Genomic DNA, 16,765 nt, shown 5'->3' with positions numbered 1-16,765 from the left:
GTAATGTTTGGAAATATAAACAATAAATAGTAGTTTTCAGCCCAGTATTCTTGTTTGGCCGTTGATGAAGGTAAGTCACAGTGTTGTCCTTTGACTCAGCACAGTGCTGTTTTATTCAAGACGCTGATGAAACAAGTGTGTGGTCCTACTTCACCATGTTTGTGTAAATTGTCATGTTGTTCTTCAGTTCTTTTCCTTTGTGTCTTGTAATGTTATCTTTAATTTGATCATTAAGTCAGGGGTGTCAAACATACGGCCCATGGGCAAAAACCAGTCCACCAAGGGGTCCTATCCGGCCCACTGGATAACTTTACAAAGTATGAAAATTACAGAAAAGTAATTCCATTTTTTCAGTAAAACACACCACTAGTCTTATTTTCACTCGCCATTTACAGTCAAAGCTTCTGATCTGCCTGTGGATGTCCAACTTGAGATCATTTACTTTTACCATGATTCAGATGTGAAGGACATTATTCCTTGGTGCACTTGGACACATTTTATCAGTATCTCTTACCAGTGTAGATGGTTTATTATAGTCAAGTTATAGTATGTATGTCATAATATTATTTATAGGTTATTATGGGATGGTTTTACTCCTCCAGGCCCCTTGAGATCAAATTGGGCTGCATGTGGCCCCTGAACTAAAATGAAATTGACACCCCTGATTGATTACACATGAATGGAATGGAAATACTGAAGTGAAATGTGAAGGTAACTGAGGACACATTACATCTATGTTCATTTTTTCCGACACATACACGCGCACTGGCTCGTGACTTCTGCACGTTACACCAGCTGCAAACCAACTCCTATGCAAAGAGTGCTGAAAAGTGTTTGAAATGGTGTGTTTTGCGACAGTGATGGCAAGTGTCGCAAACGTGTGGGAGGCTTTGTGCGCTGTTGGTTACGTAGAGAAGCAGCCGCCTACACTGACCTGGATATCTATGGCTGAGGAGGGGAGGTTTCCACCGACCTCTTTTAATATCATGGATTTAAGGACGACAGTATGTGTGTTTTGTGCCCGTCGTCAGTGGACAGGTCCCGGCTGTGCAGCGTGCGTGCTGTCCCGCTGCTCTGCGATATTGTGACGCGAAGAAGAAGAGCTTGTTTAGCAACTAAAGAGACAGTATCGAGAAGTTAGCAAGCCAAACCTGGACTGACCAGCTTCTGTATGCAAATTGGGTATTTAACTGCCTCTGCTCACCCCGCCTGCATCTACATGTGCTGACTGTGACTGGATATCTGTCCTGACTGTGTCGTAACATCAACATTACTGACAGACAAGACTATTTACTCCTCTGAAGCGAGGAAGTGGAGCTACGTCAAGCTAGGTGAAGTGAGCCAAGATAACACCGGAAGATTGGGTGATGTCCTTTCACAGTAAAGACGCCAAATATATAAGTTTTGAGTTTAAATAAACAAATGTTAGGTCGCATTATTAGTAACTCTTGGAAAAAAAACACACCTGAGATAATACTAGCAACAACATTCTCAGTCATTAGCATTACGGTGGTACGCTGCATTATCTACACGGCTCTGTTGGTTTTATTTTGGAATGTGAACGGAAATAGGGCTATGCGGTGCTGGTTTTGACAGTGGTAGGAAGTGGGATGTGGCCAGGATGTATTTATGCTGCTGTTCAAGATATGAAAATCATTGAATTAGCGCTACTTCTGGAGCCCTGCTTCACCACCGGACACAGCGGGGGATACGACAGTGTGGCTGTCCGTCAGTGTGCTGGTTGTCTGGAGTGGAAAACAGCGAACACTAGCGAGGCTGCTGTGCTGCTTTCATCTGGGTTGGATCATTTCCATGAAGGCTTCTCAACCTCACGCCCAAACACTTTGTTGAATTTGTGTGCGGGGCTGCATTCTATTCTTACGTAATAACAGTATGTGAATCGATACCTTCACGTCATTTACTTTTTTATTTTATTTTTTTCTTGGACAAAGACTTTGTGCGTTTTTCCCCCTTTTAATTAAAAACAATGTCAACAACTCAGCATCAAGTGATGATGGAGTCCTCACTAGGTCTCGGCAGACTGGAACTGACCCCCAGCTCTGCCGCTGTTGGGGTCAGCTTGACCCCTAGGCTCTCCGGCGGACACCCCGCTAAAGAGAAGAGTGGCCAGCGGCCTCAGGTACCACAGATCCAGGCTCACCTGAACGGCTGCGTCCCGCTGTCGCATCAGGTGGCGGGTCACAAGTATGGAGTGGATAAAGTGGGTGAGTAAACTTGACAAGACTTTTATGACAGAAGCTGCCATTAGAACTCCTGAAACATGACCTCCTTTATTTAAAACCTTATTAAAAGCTGACAGCTGACTGTGCCCTTGCTTACCATACCTACATGTGACTGAGGACACTGCAAATAGTTTGTTTGGGTTCAGTGGAAAATTCAGTTTCTTATCAATCTAAGCACACAAGCTTTACTTTAACACACTGCTTGTTCCGGCCACCCTTGTGTATGATTGGAAAAGGTTGTAGGAAGATCACCTAAAAGTGAAATATGAAATTTGGTTATTAGTAAGCTCTACTGTATGATGCATCCTGAACCAAACTGTAGATGACAAAGTATCACTTTTAGAACATTTCTGTGCTGTTTCTCTACCACATGTGTTTGCTGTTTGAAAGAATGATTTTTTTTCCATAAATGAGGGAGCTTGCACATGATGTAGGTTTCATGCACCTGCTTCATGGTCTTTCTGCAGTCTTCTCTGACACGCGCTCACACTTACACACATTGTACACTCTGACATCATCAAAGCCACCATTCTGTGTTATCAGGTGAAGTGTTGAGCTGATTTGATTGCATGATAAAGTTACAGTGCAGTCTCAGATGGATGAGTCATTGCTGGTCAGTCAGCTGCCTTGATGAACCGCAACCAACTGCAACATCTCTGTTTTGGACAGGCAGGGCGGCGTTGTGGCATTAACTGTCGCCTCTTCATCAGCCAGGACAAAACTGGCCCTCCACAAAAATGCTGTCGCTAAGGTGTTACCTTCTTTAGCCTCCTCTGTAGTATATGCATTGTTTTCTATTGTGTGTGTTACTTTCTTTGCGTCTGTGTTCACTGTGTTACCACAACTATAAATCCAGATTACATCAGTCACAGAACATGTAAGTCTTCATCGTGGTGAACAAAGGGAACCCAACTCCAGAGTTCAGGTTAAACATGCTTGTTGTATAGGCTACAAACATTACATAACATAACTATTAAAAACTTATTAACAAACATGATGGCAGTATCCATCATCATTTTATGGCTCCATGGTTGGCGATAACGTCTTTTGCAGTGTGGTTAGAACAAAAATCCAGGTATGTGTGAAAACTCTTGAGTCTCCAAACTCTGCTGTGATTCATTTGTGGTGTGAAAGCATGAATTCAAAAATGACAGTTTACTGTAGTTGGCTGTGTCTCAGGAGGTAAAGCAAGTCATCCACTAATCAGAAGACTGGTGGTTTGATCTCGCTTCCTCCAGTCCTCATGTGGAAGAGTCCTTGGGCAAGATACTGAATCCCCCAAAGTGCTCATGAAGGCTGTTTCTGTGAGTGTGTGATGAACATGTTGGTCCACTCCCAAATGAGAGTAGAAAGAAGCCTTACAGTATTGGAATGATCTTATCATAGTTTCTCCCTGGTAGTAACTAATCATTAACACAAGTCACATAAGTTCAGGTTGACAGGTTGGTAAAAGTAGTATTGACACAGTATTGAGATTCAGCCAGCAGTAACCTTCGCAAAGATGACAGCTGTTGAACAAGCTCTGGAATCCTGTTTAGCTTGTATTGCCGTTCCCTGAAAATGATCCTGCCCCCCCCCCCTGTTTACACCAAGCAACTCTGAAAAGTGAAGCCATTGGGAAAAGTGCTTTAAACCTGCAGTCTTTCTAATTGCCAGCAGGGTGTGACTCCACCGGTGGCAAACAAAAGTCTGATTTTATAAAAGTCTATGAGAAAATGAGCCTAATTCTCACTTGATTTATTATATCAGTAAACTTTTTTCAAATGAGTATATGGCGAGTTTCAAGTGTTCTTGAATTCAGCATGATGTTCATTTTGTACATTTTGGTCCCACTTAGGGTAATATAAAGTAGGGTATGCTGTAGGGCACGGCTATCTTTTTATTAACAAGTTGGTGACAGCATAACCCTAGATTAGAATAGCCGTCATGGTTTAATGTGTTTTCAATTCATTAAAGTTAATTATAATGTTTTGATCGCCTATAAAAGTGTTTAGCGTTTAGTTTTGCAGAAAGATCTAAGACATTATGAGTCGGATGTTCACTTTTTCTGGTAATTACATTTTGTCTTTGTAACTATAGACTGTAAATGCACCGAGGTAACAATAGTCCCGTTTCCATTAAGTTAAGTTCTGGGTAAAATTTAGGAGGTGGGAACTCTACAGGAACGTCTTCTCACTCTGTCCTCTCAGCCGTTGTGTCTCCATTGCAGAGTAGGACCTTGATAGGACCCAAAGGACTCTGGAGGTGAAGAAACAGTTTTAATTGTCACATATGGCGCTTATTTTGTCGCTTTCTGTTGACGTCACATCCCGCTTTGAGAATACTTAATCAGCACCAAGTCAGGGTACCTGTTTTGCCCCTGTAAAAGTTCCAGGACAACAGTCACAGCCCCATAAAATTACCCTGAAGTTCCTGCCGTGGAAACAGCCCTATTAGCTGCTAGCTCGGTCAGCTCCACCCTCTCATCCAAATATGGTCAATTCTGGCTCCAAAAATCCAAGATGGCCACAGTCAAAATGCCTAACTCGAGGCTTCAAAATGCAAGTCCACAAACCAGTGGGTGACATCATGGTGGATATATCCATTACCCTTTGCAGCCTGGGGTTTACAGAGACCTTAAGACCAGTTCAGCTTAGTCTGGCTCTCTTTGAGCTGCATGGCTGCACTGAGCCTAATTTCTGTAATCCAGCATCATGAAGCGGGTTATCAGCTGGTTGTGTTAACTCTGGGTTTTCCAGTCCAGCTCTGAACACAGTCATGTGAAAGAGGCAGAGTTGTGAGTAATAACACACAATGAAACTCTGATACCTGTGGAGAAATTAGCTATTTACAGAGGTCAAATATACACAATGTAATCACACATCTAGATTAGATAAGAAGCAGTGGAAACTGAAATCATATTCAAAGTAAGACTAAGATAAATACTTGTGTGAATGCTCATAATGTCTTTTTAATACATTTGGCATTCTCAACATGTTTGTCTTTTTATCTGACTCATGATAAACAAACTACTCTGAAACTATGTGATACAGAGTTTCAGTTATCATCACAAGTTGCCACATGTTACTCTGAGCTGCTGTGATGAAATAAGAGTTTAACTTTAGGCATTTAAACCTGTCAGGAATCCTGTTGGGAATGAAAGAAATGCAGCTATAATCTCCATTCATTATGTGCTCAAGATGCTGCTACGCCACACTGTGCCCTGTGTCGTGGTCAGTGTTAATAAGCAGGTATATGTGTGGCCCACTGCAGGCTGTGGCCAGGGTCACACTTCAGACACAGCATGGTGTTCTGGAGAGTAGTGTCCAAGTGCTACTTTTAATTTCTACAACCATGGCTGGATTACATCTGTTCTTGTCTTATTGTTTGAGTCTGAAAAGAAACAAAAGCCATCATTATTTCATCATCTTGGCTAATTAAAAACATGTACTGCGTTTTCTTTAAATGAGGCATCTTGTGATTCAGGTCAGGTCAGATAAAAATGTGTTTTACACTTATTTTTACTGGAGGTAGACGGCCTGCTTTGACTGTTACTGTTTGTTCGTGTTAGATGGATTTTCTCCATGCATTCAATCCTATTAGTGAATGATTACACTTTACTGCTCTAATAATGTACTTTGTGAATTTTAGTCAAACTTTTTGGCTGTGAGCTGTTGGCTTCAAACAGCTCAACACTGGTGATCCTAGATAACTAGTGTCACACAGCTGGTTATCAATCGGCTCATTCGGCTAACTTGTTTTTCCAGCTATTACGAAAAGGGGCAGGGTTCTTAACTACATGCTTATCACATGCATCATGAGTACCAGAAGTTCTAGCATGCTCACTGTGGAAATCCACACTCCATCTACTGTGTAGGCATGTGCACACTGCCTGCAACAGTTACTGTGTGCATACTCACATGAGCAGTGTTCTTTGCTCTCATTTAAGTAATCTAAACCTTAACGAAATGCTGGATACATTTAGACAGTCATTATAGTGGAAAGGGATGCGGGCACCGTTGGCCATCAGTGTGGAAGCAGTGCACACTAATTGCTTTTGTGAGACGGATCCCTGGTCCCTGACTGAAGCTCAAGTGTTGGATTTAATTGCTGAGATAATTAACAGTGTGTACTGACTTCATAATAAAATAATAAAAGGTTCCAGTGTCTACATTTTCTACCTGCACTGATCTGATCAGCTACCATGTTTTGATCTAATGCTTTGATTTACTCTGGAGCTGATTGGTCACAGCATAGGTTACCATGGTGATCTACCCCAGTTAATAGTGAACCAACTTCATGATTCCAGGAAACCTGAGTTAAACCCACAGATATCTAGCTAACCTATTACAGACCCCTCTACTATATTTTAAATCTAAGGTGTGTGTGTGTGTGCGTGTGTGCGCTTGTGCGTGCTTATACTCAACTTGAAAGGCTATTTGATTATTTTAATCAATATATATATATAATATTTAATCATAGTCACCAGCCTTGTAGTAGATAACAAATGTTTCCAGATAAAAATATCACATTGGGTGTAACCAATGAGTTAGGGCTCACTGGTTATGAAACTCAGTCAACACTGTCCACCACCTGAATCTTTTCATGCAAACCAGTCTTGTTTCCATAGGAGCAGTGCTCGTCCGTCTGAGCTTAGATTATAATGTAGTTACAGTGTCTGATGCAAGACAGAAAAGCAAAGGTGAAAGTCCGACCTGTCAGCTGCTTCATGTTCTCCATGTTGAAGGTGGGGCACGATTCCAACTGTTACACCTGGAGCTACAATAGTTGTTATATACTTGCCACAGTCAGTTCTGCATTAGACTCTGAAAGGATGGTTGTCTGTGGTTTGAATATGAGCTGGAGTACCAGTACTAGTAACATTTGATTTTACATGAACAAATAACATCTGATAAGGATCCCTTTAAAGAATGGTAACACACATATATAATGAGCAGGACTTTTTTACAGTGTAGTTATACCTGAAGAAGCTCTTGGACTGAAACCTTGTATATATGAAAGTATCTTTATTGAGCATGTGAAGACAGCGTGCTTCCTGTTTCACTACTGTGTAGCATCAGCCTGCTGATACATCAGTTACACTCTGGTACAGTGTTGTTACAACCAGCAGAAAAGATACAAGGTAAAAACCTAAGTTATAATAAACTAGAATGATCCTTCCACTGATGAGCAGTGCTGCTATTAAATCACTGAGAGCTATTTAATCTGTTTATAATTGAATTGAACTTAACTGTGCCATCATTGTAGTTCTCATGTGTTATGTTGTATCTGGATATGTAGGATAAACACAGACACTCCCAATACATACTGGATACAGTCATGTATATATAAAGTTAATGTGCATGTAGTAAGTATAAGTTCAACTCAATGTGCTTTACATAAAAACTAAATATCAGGAGATGATTAAACAGTTAAAATTGGAAACATTAAAACATACAATTTTAAACAAAGAAAACCCAATTATAATAAAAAGAAAACAAAGTACAGAAAAATAGAAATAGAGAAAGAAAAAGCTAAAAGACTAAAATATGAGAGTGCAGCATAAAATAATGATTTGCTTTAAAATGATTCAACTATAACTGATCTGATGACTATAAAGTCATCAGATCAGCTGCTGTGTGTTATCGTCTGTCACAAGTGACACTCACAGTGTGATCAATTGACAGACTAGTCAGCTGATGATTTTCTCACTGATTGGCTGAGCTGACCAGGAAGTTGAATAACATAATCTAATTGTTTGAGTTTATACTTACTCATAACTTCTACTTTAAAGGGACATTCCAGTATATTTCCATTTGACACATAATGAAGCAACCACATAGCTGGCATATAAAAACAACATAAATAAGGTCATACAACTACACTCAACAAATTATTTGTTATACAAATAACAAATATTTCTTCTTGTCAGTAAGGAAGTCCATCCATGAGGAGTACAAAATGTGTTGTTAGTGATACACTATGATAACAGTAATGATGCAGCAGCATGACAGTACGTACTATCTCTGTAATCATGTACAGATGTTAAAGTTCAAAGAACAACAGCTGACATGAGACATAAGGACAGATGGACACATGGAATTGAAGGTAAATAACTCTGTAATCCTACCCACGCCCTCTTCGCATTATTAAGATATTATATTATCATTATATCAGTGGTGTATAATGATCTTCAAATGACAATAATATCGTTTATCACAATTACTTCTGAGACAATATATCGTCCAACTAAAGTAGACAAGCCAAATTCACAAATTCCCTGTGATGTCCACAAGTTCACATGTTTGTTTGAGTCAGGAAGACAGATATATGGATATATGGATAGATATGGATACATTTTAAAGTTCTAATGGCTGTACAGTCAGAGAACACAATGCACTTTAAATATGCATTTACAATAAGTCTGTGATTAAGAATCACTGGAAAGACACTGTGCACTGTCTACTTCTGTTGTACGTGTTTGAGGAATCTGTTAAATGATGTAGTCAGATTTTGTAACATTTCATTCTATATTTGGATATTTATAAATTTGGACAAATGATTCAACACAGTTCTATTGTATCTATATTATTGTAATGTGAGATCACAGTAGGTGACATACAGGTATTTATCGTCGGTGGCTGATATAAGTTACAAACTCATCAGGTGTTGGAATCACTTTTGCTGCTTGGTGGTTTCTGTCAGTTGATTTGGTTGATGGAACAGTCTCCAGTCATTAGTTGTAGTCACACAGCTGAGAGAGAGGTTTTGTTCTTCAGCAGGCTCAGGCCAGCAGTGACCACTGATTTCACTGAGGTATGTTGTCTTTCAGGACGGCCCTGTCTTCTTTCTGCCTCGGGCTCTGTTTGTTTTCTCCTCACGGTTCTCGTCTATGTTCTCTGCTTCCAATAAATGTGGTCGGCTCTCACAGTGAGTGAAAGCCATTCACATGACACAAAACCACACCTACAGTAATTCTATGGATATGTTGTGCTCTACTGAAAACACATTCTTCTATTGAGCATTGAGCATTGACTCTTGGTGATTTTCAGGTGAAGATAGTTTTTCCTTTTAGTTTAACAGCTGCAGAAAGATTAGTAAACTCAGCAGCTCACATACCTACTAGGAAATAAGATTCAGATTCAGAATTCTTTCGGTATTGTTTGTCATCTTTTTTTCCAGTAAAAGGAACATAAAATGAGTCAGTACATTTACTCAAACACTGTATACTGTAGAAGTACAGTTTTGAGGTACTAGTATTTGACTTTATTCACTTGACCTGTTTTGTTGTGATAAAAAAACATTTGAAATGAAATATGTTTTCTTCAGGACCAGAGTATAAAACAACAATCATAAATGACAGAAACATAAAACATCTTTAAGTGTATAGGAATATCATAAGAGATGTGGATATCCTCTAATAACCTGTATGTTTCATATAAGAAATGTCAAAGCTCTGTTAGAGGTCTCCATTAAATAGTTAGTTATAGGGATCTTTATCATCCTTATCTGTTAACCCTCCTGTTCTCCTCCCAGGTCGATTTGGGACAGCCTTCGTTCAACTCAAAAATGAATCGTAGTTTAATTTAAAGGAGGCCTATTGACCATAACTTCTGAAAAATATGTGTAATAAGTTGGAATGAAGTTGACTAAAAAGGTCTAACACAGAATTGTGTGATGATTTATACCTTATACTTTATAAAAAGTAGTTCTAATTAGTTCACCTCAACTAGCTAGAACAATAACATGCTTCTATGTTAATGCATCAATAACAATAATATAATAATAATATGAACACTAAAGGATAATTCTGCATGATAAGCACTTTACCTTTTAATACTTAAATATGTTTTTCTACTAAGTGAAATCTGGTAACGTGTTTACATTGAAGTAGTATTGTAGCTATTTGTGATGAAGAGTCTGAAGCTCCATTATGTGTCAGTTGAACTTACCTGCACTGGTCAGTGAGTCTAACCAGTCTGGAGCAGGGTTATTATAGTGAACACAAACTAGCAGTGAACAAAATCATTTAGTTAACTGAAATAAAAATAAGAATGCACCCCAAACACAGCAAACCTTAACTCAGTGTCAGTATTATTTCATCCTTTTCAGCTTCTACTAATCAAGGCTTTCCTCTTAATACCTGAAAACTGAAGACTAAAACTAAATAAAACCTAAACTAAAAAAAACAAACTGAAAAACTAAATAAAAATAAAAACTAATGACAAAATCAAAAGTCTACTAACCCTGGTCTGGAAGTTGACATCCTTGTATTTTAAAGTGGATCTCTGCTTTCTTTTCCTTCTACTTTTACATTTGATCAGCTCTGTGAAATCTGAATTTTGTGTGAAAATGAAGGATGTTAAAACATGTTGGAAACGTGCTGAACGTGTCTTTCACATTCGTTGTGTTTTGACAAATTGACTTCCATTAGACGTCTGCTGAATTGGCTATTAGCAGTTTATGTTTTTACTAGATTACATTGATACAGAAGAAAACAGAATATTTCATCCCCCACCTCCCCCTGTGATGTCCATCCTGTGTGAATAGGGCAGTAGACTGTGTGGATTGGACTGATGGATGATGGGAGGTGTAGTGTTTATACTCCTTTAGAATCATAGTGACACACATACTTCTCCTGTCTTTAATATAATACAATAATTCTAATAATGATAATGGAATATATGAATATAGCACTTTACCTTGATATGCAGAGTGCCTCACAGTGAAGGAGAAACATTACATGAGTAGCTGTACAGCACAGGGATGGCACTGCCTCCTCATTGGTCACAGGATTTTGACTGATGACCGTATAGACTCAGGCCAGATGTCGACCCGCAGGCTCACATCATCACCCCACCCCTTCCCTCCATTGCGTGCCAGTTATGTGTGTGTGTGTGTGTGGGGGTGGGGGGGGGGTTTGTATAATGTTAGGTATTTGCATGTGTTTGTTTGTATTTCTGTGTGTTCTTAGAAGAATGTAGAGATCAGCCAAAGAGCAGACTAATCCTCTGTACTGCAGGTTCATTCTGTCCATCAGCATGTGATGATGTAACAGGAGACTCATCTTGTTCCTCACAGCATCTTTCTTTTTAAACCCAAAGAAGCCTTTTCAGCACAAGAAAATGTATGAATAACTATAGTTGATTTTCATAAGAATATCTAAATTTAACCTGATGGAAAAACTAGGTCTGGGCAATATGAATCAAATATCATGATATTTTTGACCAAATACCTCAATATCGATATTTTGACAATATTGTAGGGATGACTATCGCTGCTTTGACACAATATTCACACAATGAGATTTTTGATAAATAATCATCAGTAATGTGGATATAATAACTAAGTGGATAAAGGCTGATAATAGAACAGTGTGTTAAGATTCTATTTATTCTATATCACCATAATATGATATTTAAAATCTAAGACGATATCTATAAAATATCACAATATCGATATAATATGGATTTGTTGCCCAGCCCAAGCAAAAACACATTAAATATAACACTAAACATGAAAAATGAATAAGAAAGTAACCATAAATGATTACATTCTCTTATAATGGACAGTATTTGGGTAATCAGGCTTTAACTATGAGCAAAAACTCTCAGTGGAAGATTTAGTCACACCTTTTTAAAAGCCTGTGATAAATATGTGCAGCTGCTTTTTTTTGCCATGATTCCAAACAGAGAACCGGAAGCCTGAACTCATTTACATTTATTCTGCCAAAATAGTTAGTTGTGACAAGTCATCACTGCTGAAACTACTGTTCCTAAATGTAAGAACGTTGATGGTTCCACTCCTCATCCCAGTCACAAGTGTTGTTCCACTCTGAGCTACTTCACAAACAGGCCCTGATTTACATGCTTATAAATCACATTGAATTTGCAAACACAGGGTGATGTTTGTCCAGCTCTGTGAATGTAGCCTGGTTGTTGCGTAATGATGGCAGAGTTGAGTTTCTCATTGACTGCTCATGGAGAATATATCATTGTCATACCCATGTGAAAGGCAAACTCACTTCATTCTGTTCTAAGCAGTAAAAGACTGGACAACTTTGTATATCTTTCATGACTACAATGCACTGTACACAATGTATACAGGTCAATGAGGTTTTTTGTGTCCATGTGGTTTAGTCACATTTAAAAGGTTAAAATGTGAAAATAACTTGCACACATTCTTTTTTTTGTGGACCCAGCATCGAGTTTCTGCTTTTAATCCATTTTGAGAGAATATATTAGAGGATTATGGTAAAAATGTCTAAGTGGTGTAACCATAAAAAACTTTGTACCAAATCATTCAACTTGCTTAAAAACAGTAAATTGTCAATATAACACCATGGCATGATCTTACATTATAACTTTATATTAAATAAAGGTAATGGAATACAATTGTTCTAAATATTACATTTCATCTGGGTAACCATGGAGATCAGGAACCATTTACATTTTTTTAAATGAAGTCATTATTAGTATAAGTCCACTTAAATACACTGTAGGTGATAAAATATGTAATATTTATCATTCTTTTGTGGTTACACCATTTGACATTTGCAGGTGCATTGAGTCTTACTTTTGGTATAAATGGTGCAAATGTCATTTCAAATGATATAAAACCAACAAAAATACTAAATGTACATTTTAACAAACCTGATGCTGCTTTTAAAAGTAGTTTTAATATACTTTTGAATTGCTCATCTTGCCAACTCTTATTTGTCACTGATGTATACATAGAGTCTGGCTTCAGAAATCATTTTGATGACATTTTACTGTGAAACCACTAAAAAAATATGGGAAATTAGATTGAGACCTGTTCACAGTCACACAGTCACCGTGCTTCTATCAGCTGTCACTTACTGTAGCTTTCTTTTATCATTTTAAGCATTAGAATCTTTTTTCTGATTGGCTCTGCTGTCTCTGTGTGTGTTGCAGGTATTTTGCAGCATCCAGATGGAACAGTCCTGAAGCAGCTTCAGCCTCCACCCAGAGGTCCACGAGAGATGCAGTTTTACAGCATGGTAATACACACACACACACACACACACACGCACGCATGCACATACACACACACACACACACACACACACACACACACACACACACACACACACACACACACACACACACACACACACACACACACACATACAGTAAATATCCTGTATAGGTATCTGTGTATTTCTAGAGTAAGCTTGCTTCATATACCTCAAATAGTACATTTTGTATTTTGAAATAGTGTTTTGATTGGTTTATAGTCTTTTCCTCTCTTCTTCTGCAACAGTCTGATTCAATTCATATTCTAGTTTTTGATTGTATTGTTGGTGATAAAGCACTGGAAACATTCTCAGCTGTCACCACAACATTTTGGTAACTGGTAACTGAACATGCTGTTAAAATCACTTCATACAAGTCTACCATTTCAAAAAGTGACAACAGTGAGTCTTCAGTAAAATATAAATATAACTGTCCATCCTGTTGTACCAGAGCCCAAAGTGTGTTCAGGTTGCCTTTATTATCTCACCAATTGTCTAACACAGATATATATCAGTTCCAATGATGTAACAGAGGAAAGCAGCAAGTCCTCATATTTGCTGGAAGCAAAGAGTGAAGAATTATTACTACAGATACCAAGTAGTATGGAAACGTCTCCCATCAAACGATACCTGCAATCGATCCGTTTTGCACCCAGAGCTAAAAAATAGGAGTATTTGTATGGACTTGCTCACAGCCAATCAATGCAAGTGTTCTTCAATTTAATGCGACATGTGATTGGCCCACTGCCACAGCAGCTACAACCTGTCTGTGGTGGTGAAGTCATGGTGAATTTGGTGAGTTTGAGTTATTAATTAAATGCATTTGTGTAAAAAATCTAATCATTTAGATGTGGAGGAGTGGTGGCATGATGGGTATCAAATGAAGCACTCAGCTGGTATCAGTGTCACTTTAAGAGTACTTGGATTGGTACTGGTATCATCAATTTTAAAACGATATCCAGCCCCATTGTTGATATACTAATAATTTCATTTTTTATTAACTTTAATTCATTCAGGAACATTCACAAAGTTACACAAACGGTAATTCATTGTTCAGCATTGCATATCATCATGTGTATCATGCTGTCTGTAATACTGTTACACCACTACATATAATGCAGTATTGAAACAGACCTGTGTGAGGTCTCCACCTTACACAAGTCTGTTAGGACTGATTTGTGTTTAACAGCAGCACACTCAACATAAGACACATTCCAACACACACACACACACACACACCTTTACAGAAACCCAGCACAGCAACATACAGCACATACTGTACCAAGCATAGACTGATATTCATCTGCTCATGTTTGACAAACTGATAAACTGTAACATAAACAAACTCATGAATGATCCAGGGCATGCTAGCAGAAAATAAAACCACATATGTACGAAGGCTCAAAGATCCTGTCCTTTTATCCTTAAGTGATAAAAGATGAATGGAGGGAGAAATGAGAATTCTTAATAATCAGTATAGATATCAGAGGTTGTATATGGGCATATGCAGTCCCACAGAGCAGCACGTGTGTCTGCTGCTTTAGAGCTTCAGTGTTTGCTTTACAGCTTAGCAGCGCTGTCAGCCTCAGCAACTCTCATACAAACAGGAGTGAGTCATGGCATCATGTCCTGTCTCTTAACCAAACCGATGGAACCTAATTCCAACACACATCGCACTGACCCGCCATCCCACACAGGCCTGGAAGTCCTATACAAGCAGTATATTTCCTTTATGTTATATAGTTAACAATGTGAAGCTTCTGTAATACTTTCTTTTATGTTGGATATTTATGATGCTTGTTTAAATCATTGTGTTCAAAGAGGGTGAAAAAGCCTCATACTCTATATACCCTATTAGTGCTGAAATGATAGGAAGTTATTACAGCCTTCAACAATCAAATACTTGTATTTGCCAGCCCTTCTCCAGAACACCACACATACTAAATAAAGATAAATCCGTATAACAGTAATATCTCTTATTGCTTAAACTTAAAGTATCTCTTTGGGCTTTCATTTGATAGACTAAAATAATTGTGTAATCTAAAAATCCAGCAACAGATTCAAGAATGAATTAAATAAGGAAAAATGTTTAATAATAAATAAATGTTATATGCAGCCCTCTACTATATCTGTGTAAGGGACCAATAAGAGTTGGCAAGATGAGCAATTCAAAAGTATATTAAAACTACTTTTAAAAGCAGCATCAGGTTTGTTAAAATGTACATTTAGTATTTTTGTTGGTTTTATATCATTTGAAATGACATTTACACCATTTTTACCAAAATAATTATACATATTAAAACATTTTATCACCTACAGTGTATTTAAGTGTACTTATACTAATAATGACTTCATTCTAAAACATCAAATGAAAAGAAAAATGTTTGTTTCTACATTTACATTTTAAAGCATTTTGTCATATAGAGCAGGACATTTCCTAAACTTTTTTTTTAGACAAAGTTTGTCAAAGTTTAGACAAATGATGTAAAATGTGTTAAAAACATAGTGTTGTGCAGTGTACTGGATTATATTTATTTTCCTGTATATAATCAGATTGTTATACACCAGTTGACACTGGGTTACATCACGTCATTGACCCATCTACAGTAACTTCCTGTATATAGTTTGAGGATGATGACTGTGTAGGTGTGTGTGTGTGTGTGTTCTAGGTGTATGCAGAGGACTGCTGTGATCCATGTCTTCTCCAGCTCCAGAACCATCTCCCCAAATATTACGGCACCTGGTCGTCTCCTGACAGCCCCAACGGTGAGAGAGTGGACTGTGTGTGTGTGTGTGTGTGTGTGTGTGTGTGTGTGTGTGTGTGTGTGTGTGTGTGTGTGTGTGTGTGTGTGTGTGTGTGTGTGTGTGTGTGTGTGTGTGTGTGTGTGTGTGTGTAAAATCAATGTGTGTATATGTAAGGTATGTGTGTCAGTTTCCTTCCTGCTGAGAAGAGAGAATAAAAAGAGTGTATTGGACTCACAAGTATTTCCAAACTGATGTGTCCAAATACATGTAGGTTAGGTCAGTTGTGGAGAACTGACCCTATGATATAACCTGTCTGACCCAGTGCATGCTGGGATAGGTCCAGTCCCTGCAACTCTCCAGGACAAATGTGTTAAAGCCAGTTCATCTGTAAAACCACATACCAGGAGGTGATGTTATTTCCTTTATATCAGTGGTTTTCAAACTGTGAGCTTCACTGAGTCTGCTCTGTCAAGTCTGACATCATACATATTTTAAGATGCAGTTTAATTTGTACTTCCTGGGGATATCATCATCACTTGCATTGTGAATAAACATCCTTAAATCTGCTTAGAAATCTTAGAAAAAAGACATTAGAACTGGCCTGAGTATCATCAGGTGAGTTCTGATGAAGTCTTTACATCCATAGATACAATAGAAACATGCAACATACATTTAATGAAGCAAATGGGAGATACAGCCCTTTTAACATATAGGGCCTGATTTACTAAGATCCCAAATAGTGGGTACTAAATTGCGTGAACTG

At 38.2% G+C, this 16,765-nt stretch overlaps 1 protein-coding gene across 1 annotated transcript in view; it reads left to right on the top strand.

Annotated features, from left to right (window-relative positions):
* The first annotated feature begins 962 nt into the window (after positions 1 to 962).
* Positions 963 to 16,765, top strand: part of ipmkb (inositol polyphosphate multikinase b) — a 28,297-nt gene continuing 12,494 nt past the window's right edge. The window contains exons 1-3 of the mRNA XM_062443079.1: positions 963 to 2,225; positions 13,157 to 13,242; positions 15,927 to 16,023. Coding sequence (XP_062299063.1) covers positions 1,988 to 2,225; positions 13,157 to 13,242; positions 15,927 to 16,023 — 421 coding nt within the window. The 5' untranslated portion in view covers positions 963 to 1,987. The remainder of the gene's footprint in view (positions 2,226 to 13,156; positions 13,243 to 15,926; positions 16,024 to 16,765) is intronic.

Source organism: Scomber scombrus, chromosome 21 (genome assembly GCF_963691925.1).
Source record: "Scomber scombrus chromosome 21, fScoSco1.1, whole genome shotgun sequence".
NCBI lineage: Eukaryota > Metazoa > Chordata > Actinopteri > Scombriformes > Scombridae > Scomber > Scomber scombrus.
The sequence above is the reverse complement of the archived record's forward strand: the minus strand, read 5'-3'. Positions and strand labels throughout refer to the sequence as shown.